We start from the raw sequence: 10181 nt of genomic DNA on the forward strand, positions 1-10181 counted from the left end.
GGCGTGCACTCTGGAGTATAGCAGGCTCTGCCTCTCTGCAGCAGAGGAACCCGCGTCTGTTCAGGATGCCCTGGACGAACCTGCTTGGCGCAGTGCAATGGAGGCGGAAATGGAGTCGATTCGTTCCAACGACACCTGGGTCCCGGCCACGCTGCCCGCCGGCCACCGCGCCATTGGATTGAAGTGGGTTTTCAAGGTCAAGCGCGATCCGTACGGCAAGATCATAAAGCACAAGGCTCGTTTGGTTGCGAAGGGATATGCACAGCGGCAGGGAGTGGATTTTCATGAGGTCTTCGCACCTGTCGCTCGTCTGGAGACAGTGCGGCTTCTGCTGGCCGTGGCGGCTCACCGGAGCTGGGGTGTGCATCACATGGATGTGCGCTCCGCGTTCCTCAATGGAGATCTCCAGGAAGAAGTGTATGTTCAGCAGCCCGCAGGATTTCTCGATAGCAACAACACTCACTGCGTGCCCAGGTTGCAGAAAGCTCTGTATGGTCTTCGTCAGGCTCCTCGCGCATGGAATGCAAAGCTGGACGCCACGCTTCATGCACTTGGTTTCAAGCGCTGCCAGCTGGATCATGCGTTATACAGGCGGGAAGACAAAGCTGGGTTCTTGCTGGTTGGGGTGTATGTGGATGATCTGATCATCACGGGCACAGAGGCAGAAGCCATTGAACACTTCAAGAAACAGATGCAGGAGCTCTTCCAGATGACTGATCTGGGTCTTCTCAGCTATTACCTGGGAATTGAGGTGAAGCAAGAGGATGATGGGATCACGGTGTGTCAGTCAAGCTATGCCGCAAAGATTCTGGAGGACGCAGGTATGAGTGACTGCAACTCTTGCAACACACCAATGGAGAATCGCCTGAAACTGAAGAAGAACACTGGTGAGGCAGTGGACTCGACAGAGTACCGCAGTCTGATTGGCAGCCTGAGATACTTGGTAAACACCAGGCCTGACATTTCATATGCCGTAGGGATTCTCAGCAGGTTCATGGAATCACCTGGCAAGGAGCACTGGATTGCAGTGAAGCAACTCCTGCGCTACATCAGAGGTACACTTGGCCTTGGGTGTTTCTTCAGAAAAGGAGAGAAAGATATGCTGACAGGCTACAGGGATAGTGATCACGCTGGTGATCTCAATGATCGCAAGAGTACCACTGGAGTTGTTTTCTTCCTTGGATCAGGTGTGATCACTTGGACCTCGCAGAAACAGAAGATCGTGGCCCTGTCGTCATGCGAGGCAGAATACATAGCTGGAGCAACTGCTGCCACACAGGCCGTCTGGCTGAGTAGGCTCCTTGCAGAAATGGTTGGTGAAGAGGTGCAAAAAGTGAAGCTGAAGATCGACAACAAATCGGCCATTGAGCTCAGCAAGAACCCAGTCCATCATGAAAGGAGCAAACATATTGATCTCAGGTATCATTATATACGGGAATGTGTTGAGCTAGGCAGGGTAGATGTTGAGCACGTTAGAACAGGTGATCAAGTGGCAGATATACTCACCAAGTCACTGGGCAGAACGCAGTTCAGTGAGCTGCGACACAGGCTTGGGATCTCTCAGGTGCAGCAGATTAGGGGGTGATTTGTTAGGTAATCAGCTGCACTTCTGTTTTCTTTCAGTCAAGTTCAGAAACTTTGTTTAGTTTCAGTTAGCAGTTCTCTGAATAACACTGACCGTCAGCGTGTGCCTGTACACGTACGAGTTCAGTTTCAGTTAGTTTTCTGTTAGGTAGTTAGCTAGTCTTCAGCTCGCCGTAGGGATCGCCATGGGATGGCATGGATCACGCATTCCTCGCCGCGAGCATGTAGGGCTCTGCACGTTCGAGCGTCGTGGGATGGCACGACCTGTAAGCTCGACGAGCACGACCATTTCCTTGCTGTTTTCCAGGAGCTTCAACGAGCTCAGATAAATAAGATAAGAAACAGAAAAGCTGCAAGTTGTTACGCAGCGCAAAATTCAGTCTTCCTCCTCTCGTCTCATCTCTCTCTCTCGTTTGTGCTTGCCGGCGATCTGCAACTACACTCCTCAGCTACTCCGCCGCCGCAGGTTTGCTCCGTCTCCAAGGCGACGATGTTGGCATCGTCTTCCTCGAGCCCAGCTGGCTCGAACCGCGACGACACCGGCACCTCCTCTCGTTTAGCCCATTGCTCTCCCGAACAGCTTGCCGACGCACCTTTGGTGTTGCTACTGTAGCAAAGACTCCATTGATAAGAAGCACATGCTTGAGCTTGAACGGCACATGGCGGCAATTCAGAAGCCGTGCTGGAGGCGCCGGGGAAGAAGCAGCGGCAATCGGCGGCGAGGAAGAGGAAGATGGCATTGGAGAGGACGAAGAGCGCCTTCTTGGTGGTGACAAAGCCGCACAAGGCCGCAAGGCGAGCTGATAGGGCGGCGCCGGAAGGGAGAGAGGAGGAAGAAGAAGGCCTGATAGCGGCGGCCCCGAAGGATGACGACGAGAACAATGAGAGGAAAGCAACGGCGGCGAGCACGAAGGCGACCTGCGAGACACTGGCACTCCCACTGCTGCGCGTGCTAGTGGCCCTTTCGGCGTCTCTTTGGTTGCCGCATTGTAATTGGTGGTGCTGGTGTAGATGCATCATGTGATCCATGCTCGCTTCTTTTCCTTCTGCTCTGAGAGCAGGATCACTCAGTGAGAAAGGGAGATGAAGGCTGTGCGTGTGTAAGTGTTTGTGATGGGGCGGCAGATGCTCCGGGGAATCAGGTGTACGTATACGTATGGTATTTATACCAGCTCGCACCGTAGTGGATCGGAGGACTGTTATTGGTACAAGTGGTGAAGCAATGATACTCGTACTACTACATGTTTGTTGGGTGGTTTCCTTGCTGGGATCCAAACACAAACACAAAACAGAGAGCGGTTTCAGAAGCCTTGTCATCTCCTAGGATAGAGAGAATATGCCAGGAAGTGACATGGAACTTGCTCATGCTTAGCTAGCTACGTCGTGGCTGATGCCCCCTGCACGAGGCAAAGTAATGGTTATACTAGTGCTGACCATACGTCCAGTAGATGCACAATTGACAGTGACATTCTGAAGCCAATCAGGAACTCTTTTTTTTTTTCCGAAACGGAGGCAAAAGATTTGCCTCGTCTATTAAATAAGGGAGGAATAGAGTTTTAGAGTTTTACAATGCCCACATATACGGCATGACAATTACTCGCGCAATATAATGATCCCTAGTCGTTTTGCACCAGCAGTGATCCAAAGCTTTGCCTCCTCCAGAATGGAGCTAAGAAGGATAGGCGGCGGCGCGCTCTTGCGGCGGAACACCCTGGCATTTCACTCATTCCAGATGGTCCAGGAGACAAGCATAGTGAGGAAGGTCATAGCGCTCCGGTTGGGGATGTGATTGCCTGTGCTTTTGTCCCACCAAGCGCGGACGGAATCATCAAGGTGCCAATCGGTGGTGTCCATGTGATCAGGAACTCTTTTGTTCACACGGTTACTCTTTTCGGTTCAGTTCAACGCAGAACTTGCAAGCCACCCACACAGGTCCTGTACATTTGCACAATTGACAGTGATGTTCCTGCGATCTACTCCCTCCGTTCCAAATTACTCGCCGTGGTTTTAGTTCAGAGTACTACCTTGAGCCTTGGTGAAATGACGGGGCGGAGCCAGGAAAGTGCTGGGAACATTCAGACCAAATACTGCTACTAGATTGAAAGTGATGTTCCTGCGATCTACTCTACCACCTTGAGCCTTGGAGTAGTAGAGTAGATTGCTGGGGACAAACGAACGACCGGCTGTCTGATCGAATCGAAACCATGCAGCCAGCAGCGGAAACCAGCGCATGTGCTGGCAGGTCACGTAGTACGTACTGTATTACCTTAATCCCTTTGGGTCACCCAACAACTCACTAAAAGGCATTGCACTTTCTGAATTCTGATGGCTTCAGGTTGCGTTGGATCTTGGCAGCGAGATCCGCGCGGCGCGACGCGACACGCGGTGGTGGTGGTAGATCGGCCGCGCATGTAGGAGGGGGACAAGCAGCAGTATCTGAAAGAATGTACAGGATTCAACAAGATGTTTAAAGAGTTCGTAGGAGAGTGAGCATGGGACTGGATTCAAGGATGCATAAAACAGCTCTCTGAACTTAGATTTCGTTTAAAGAGTTCTAAGAGGTACACCTTCTTTTTGAAACGTAAGAGGTACACCTTCTGTCTCAAAATACAAGATGTTTTCTGACACTCAAAACACGTCTTATATTTTGAGACAGAGGGAGTATTTGTGACCGGAGCATTGGCCAACCGACCCGTTACTCGCCAAATGCAAGAGAAGAGTAAACATCTACAAGAAAGTTTCTTGTTTTGTTTTGCGAGCTGAAGAACACAAAAAATGCCATGAAACTTGATAGGATGACAAAGGACACATATCGATTGGCTGAAAGACATGCTAAAAAGTACAGACATGCGCTTTCGAAAAATTCCATATTCAAACTTTTCAGTTTCAAAAAAATCTGAAAAAAAAATTGTGAAGTAAACAAGGATGTTATGTGTATGTGTGTAAAATTTCAGGATGAAATATGTTGAAATGCGACCTGTAAAAAAAGACAAATTCATGGCCCAGGAGGATGAATGGTATTCAAGTGTTAAAAAGCCCAGATTTGCCTTTTTTTGCACAGCCCTCCTTTTAACGTATTTTGCCTTGAAAACTTACACACATGTGTGTTATGCCTTCATGTATATCTGTATTTTTTTCAGAATTTTTTGAAATGTAAACATATGAATTTCGATGAAATTTGAAATTTGAATTTAGAGGCCTCCATGGAGGCCGAGCCCCAAAGGCAATTTTCAGGTAACAAGACACAATAAAAATCATAGCTATATAGGAATAAAATTCCAACTCTCGTCAATAATAAGAACAAGAACGGTCTCTCTCTTTATTGACAACAAAGTCACAGGTGCAATCGCAACTTTACAGCGAGTTTACAGGCACAGGTCTCTCGAGCATGTAAGGACGACGGCTCATGGACAGTTTCTATTGAGGTAAGTGTTTAGTGTCCAACACTGCAACAGGAATCCAGACATCCTAAGACACATACATCGCTCATCAAACATGGCTCAAATTATACACATCGAAATCTTCCCAAGAGTACACGAATGCCTAATTACATACAGTAAAATTTTGCAAAACTAAAACTTTAGAGTGGGGAACTGCCCTCAAACTTCAGAATGGATTACCACATTGGCGAGTCGGAGAACTTCTGCTACCAACAGATCCTTCAGAGAGATCAGAACACGCCGAAAAGCGTGGCGGCGGCGAATAACAAAAACAGCACTCCTCCCAGCAGGCCAACCTGGTGAGAATGGCACTTTCTTGTAAGCCATACGAACCAGAGCCAAGCTCTCAAAGTAATGCAAAACCATGAGCCGGAGGTTACTAGCAATACGCTTACCAGCTTCTCGGATAGGTAGTTGGCTAGGAATGCTCCCCCGATGATCGCAAGCAAAGTTGCAACCAAGTGTCCAGCTATGGCCCCGCTAGCAACGCCCAAAGGAGACTGGGAAAAAAAAAGAGCCCGGTTTACGCTTACGCAGGAGCTAAACCAAATCAACAAGCAAGTGATGTTAATGCGTATTCAACAGACCTGTGCAGCACCCAAAGCAATTGTAGCCAGCATAGAGCGATCCCCCCACTCCTGCATGTACACAAAGTTTGGCAGGCGATAAACCACTTGTTCACGAATTGACAAGATTTGAGCATCCAACCTTCGACGGCAGTGATTGTTTGACAGATAGTATTTCTGAACATGAGAGGCAACTTACCGCAAAGAAAACAAGACTGAAGGATTTCCAGAGAATCGCAAGAGGACTGGTGATTTTCAGTGAAGCCTACAAAGTAAAACAACCTCCAGTAAACAAAAGATGGAAGGCAGGGATGGAACTTTCATTAACTTCAATACTTTTTTTTGTCTGAAACACAACATAAGGAAATCCAAAATGCGCCACGTTCTAAGGATACAAATCTTTGCTTGGACAATGCACAGTTGTAACAGCTTCTCAAAAACTTGAAGTAAAGCAAAAGATTACGCTATATCCCTTTGGAAATAGGTGATGCTTTAGAAAATGTGTAGCCAAAGTCAGACCTCCCTAAATTTGTCTTGCAATGCATAACAAAATATTAAGATTGGAAACGTGAAAAGAGTACCATAAGATTTGTCATGAAAAATATTTTCACAATACTACGATGCTGCAATGTTTCACTAACTTATTCATATGCAAAATAACGGTCAAAGTTGGATATTGGAGAGCAAGCTAATGTCTGAAATGTCAGAATCAAAAACTCTCGACAGAATCAAAATATCTGGAAAGCACAACCTTTTCCTTAACAAGCTCCTCAGCTTCAGCCAGTTCGCCAGATTCAGAGCTTTCTTGAAGATCCCCATTCACTTTATCTGGAAGTGCCCATGCATCTTTAATTGATTTGAAACCAAAAAATGCAAGGAGCGCAACCGCTGCATATTCTCCTATGGGTAACGCTGCAGACAAAAAAACATGTTTGCGCATGTCTTAGTATATGTGGTATAAACTATCTTACAGAAAGTAACAGACGAAGTGTTGAAAACTTAATTTAAAGCACAAACCAATTGACTTAATTAAGGTCTATAGCGTTACTAACTTGTTTGAAATTGTGCTGGTACAGACTGAAAGATCCGTCCAATTACGACACTCACAATAGTCATCAGGGAAAGAGCAGCCATTGACCCAAGTAAAACCTGCTCATAAAATGCACACAACGATATCACTAATTTACCATTGAAATAGTTAGGTAAGGAACTACATATTTCTCTACAAACAACACAACTGAAGGCAATGGTATCATCATCAGGACGCAAATAGTTCTCTGCTACAAAAACTCATAAAATGTATCACTATCATTAATATCTTGATCTCTAGCTACAAAAACAGTCTTTCTGCTCTTGGATGGGTCCAACATGCTTATGTCTATAAGGGGTTGTTCTCTGCTCAACTTTCCACAGAGCACTGACCATTAGACTCCTCAACAGAAAATCCAGTTAAAGGTCATATCTTTCTTTTACATACACAAAATGGCATAAATATTAAATCAATATTCTCTCAATCAAGATGAGACTGACAGGAAAGGGAAAACAAGGTAAGAGCAGAATTGGAATAACTAGGCAATGAAGTGGGGCAGATATAAAATGTCAAGGTCCACAACATACCAATGCCTTTTGATACTGCATCGCAAGTAGTGCAGCAATGAAAAATGTCTGCAATGACAAGAAGGGTCAGCCTGGTCAAATTTGTTGGTTTACTTGAATGTATTACAAATACTATCAAATAAGCATCAAACTAAAGCATAGGATGTTGGCTGAAGACAGGTCCAAATGCAGAGAACATTTTAGAAGAACATATAGCTACAACTGATGGTCTAAATTACATCACAATAATTCACTGTCAATGCAATATAACCCCAATCTTACAGAACTGACAACCACATTCTCTAATTCTCAAAATAGCATAAGCCAGAATCAGAACTGTAGATGAAGCTGAATGCTGCTTTGTGCTATGTTTCATACAATACATTACAGGCCAATCGCTCGCCATGTATCACTCCGTAGAGGGGTTGGCAACATCAAAATAAGGTCAACTCTGAACTTTAATGATGGAGCATGAGAATTAAAGCCTCTAAAAGGGGTTGACAACAAGAGTGTAGGTGAAACCTAGACTTCTGAGTGAAACAAAACTTCAGTTTGTTTAGTGACATCAGTAACTCCATTTGTGTCGTGAAGATCTTCCTTACACCACAAGGTTACTAAAGTACACTATTGTCTATTAAGAAAACGTGAAAAACTCTTACTAAAGGAGGATAACTAAGGAACATGCCAAAATGTACACAAAAGGAATAAAAAGAGAAAAAGGAGAACTGAAATGGTTTATATACCTTATCCCCGATCTCGGATACAAAAATGAGTGTAAATGCTGCCGTGAAACCTGACTTTGCTAGTGCAGCTACAACTGCAGATGGCTGTCCTTTAAAGAAAACGATAAAAGCAGATGCCAGGGCGCACAGAAGTAGCACGGCAGCAATAGCTTGCATGTAACGAGATCCTGAAGCTGGTTTTGCTCTGCCATGCATTGTCAATGATATGAGCTCAATGCTATCTGTATCAGGACAGGACCAAAGCTGGATGAAAACCAGTTGAGGGGCGAGAACTCACGGTTCATTTGAACTTTTGGTACCAGAACTATCCAACTGTTCCCTACGGCCACCTGCTTCATCTCCTTCATAGCTCCCAGCTCCAAGGTCTATGTTAGATGTTTGCACTCTGACATCATACCTTATTGGCTTCAACCATGACAACAACCTACATCTTACTGTTAAAATGAAAACATGTAACTACAGATATATATGCCTCACTAAAATTGAACAAGAAACAGGTAATGATAAAAAGGCTTTCTTCTAGTTGATTGCAATAAAGGCGATTTAGACAGTGCTATGCAAGACTCCTTTGCCATAAATACATAATAGAGGTGCTTGCTATTTGAAGTCGCTGTGCATATGGGTAAATGGGCCCATCAGCTTTACATAGATGCGTGATATGGGTATGATACGTTCATATGGAGACAGCGATAAAATGCTTCCCAAAGACATGGATAGGGTGGCATAAGTGTAAAATCCCCAAAGATGTAGAGTCCATGAGAGATTAAAAACTGAGATTATCCTGACCGAAACTATACATTCCTGGCCTCCTTGCTGTTGCTACGACCACAACTAAACTTACTTCCTCCATTCCAAATGAATAAGGCGCACACGGTTCCCAAAATTCAACTTTGACCGTAGGTTACATCAATAATGTGAATTTTTGTGACTTCAAAAGTGTACCATGAAATCTTCTTTTCAATACGAATTCAATGGTATATGTTTTATACCATATAACCCACATTTGGTTGGTCTAAGTTTTGGTCAAAGTTGCATTTTGGGATGCGTGCGCGTCTTATTCATTGGATTGGAGGAGTATATATTTTCTAGTGTACTCCGTCGAGCACACCAAGGATAATGACGATGAACAATGTGACAGATTTTGTTTGGGCATTTCATCGAACATGTCAAGGTCACCAGCAGCCACCACTCATGTACATTTTATATGGGGTTGAGTTGGAATGAATCAGCTATCAGTAGGTACAGGGTAAACTAGGATCAACCTTGAGCAACTAAAATAGAACCACGGATGGATCAGATTAGGATATGGTCAGCCAGAACAAAGCAGTGCAGACAAACTATAGTGATCCTTACCAAGGCAAGACGAGACAACCGGAGCCCCCGCGCCTGTACTCCAGTAGTGGTGAGGGGGGCGGCGAGCGAACTCCAGGCCGCCGCGTGCTTCCGTCGACGGAGGGCCGGCGGCGCAGGCGAGGCGAGCGTGGCTCCTCCGGCGGGCGGCGCGCTGCGAGACGCACGGGGGAGCCGCCGGCGCCGGGAGGAGGAGGGCGTGCCGGCGAGGCGCCGCGAGGCCGGAGTGGCCGCACGCTCCGGATGCCATGCAGGTTCGGGATAGGGTGGTCAGTCAGCTGTCCGTATCGCCTGAGGCGCAGTCTGTCAGTGTGCAGAGAAGTGAGACTGAGAGCGCGTGGTCCCCGTAACAGAAAAGCCGAGGAGATAGAAGAGAGGGAGAGGGGCAGGGAGGGAGAGGGCACCTGCGTCTCTGCCAGCGCCGGCCTGGCGCGCGGTGGTGCGGGCGCCGGCCGCCGCTGCCGGCCGGATCCGGGCCGGCGGTGGGGGCACGAGGAGCTGAGACGGACCGAGAGGGGCCAACTGGCCAAGCTACTTCCTGTCGTCGCGCCCACCACCGAGCCACTCGCTGGGGTCGTCGCGCCACACGCTGGTGCACAGTGGAAGCCTCCCGTTTGGCGGATCTGGAAGCTCTGCTCCATGACACGACCATGACCGCCATTGTCAGCTGACTGGGGCCACAGGTGAGCGATGGTCGGAACTGTAAGTTTTTGACGGTTACAGGGTCTAGGATGTAAAACACCCAACCGTGTTGACACATGTATCAGGAGGCAAAACCTCTAGAGACCCAGAAACTTGCGCTGAATATGATGGTTTAGTCCATAAACTTGCAAAAGATGATCAATTAGTCCATAAACTTGTAAACTATGTGATGGTTTAGCCCATAGCCAATCAGAGGCGGA

At 46.7% G+C, this 10181-nt stretch overlaps 1 protein-coding gene across 1 annotated transcript; it reads right to left on the reverse strand.

The window, feature by feature from the left end:
* Positions 1–4876: 4876 nt before the first annotated feature.
* On the reverse strand, positions 4877–9867 carry LOC119353068 (GDT1-like protein 2, chloroplastic). Its single transcript, XM_037619651.1, has 11 exons — positions 9684–9867; positions 9283–9582; positions 8207–8363; positions 7930–8113; positions 7208–7255; positions 6643–6739; positions 6342–6502; positions 5790–5855; positions 5612–5662; positions 5420–5524; positions 4877–5320 (listed from the first exon to the last, which is right to left on the reverse strand). Exons 2-11 carry the CDS (start codon positions 9527–9529, stop codon positions 5255–5257), a joined length of 1182 nt encoding a protein of 393 aa, XP_037475548.1. The 5' UTR covers positions 9530–9582; positions 9684–9867; the 3' UTR covers positions 4877–5254.
* Between the last annotated feature and the right edge of the window lie 314 nt (positions 9868–10181).

The sequence above is a fragment of the Triticum dicoccoides genome, chromosome 2A, assembly GCF_002162155.2.
Source record: "Triticum dicoccoides isolate Atlit2015 ecotype Zavitan chromosome 2A, WEW_v2.0, whole genome shotgun sequence".
In the NCBI taxonomy this organism is placed as follows: Eukaryota; Viridiplantae; Streptophyta; class Magnoliopsida; order Poales; family Poaceae; genus Triticum; species Triticum dicoccoides.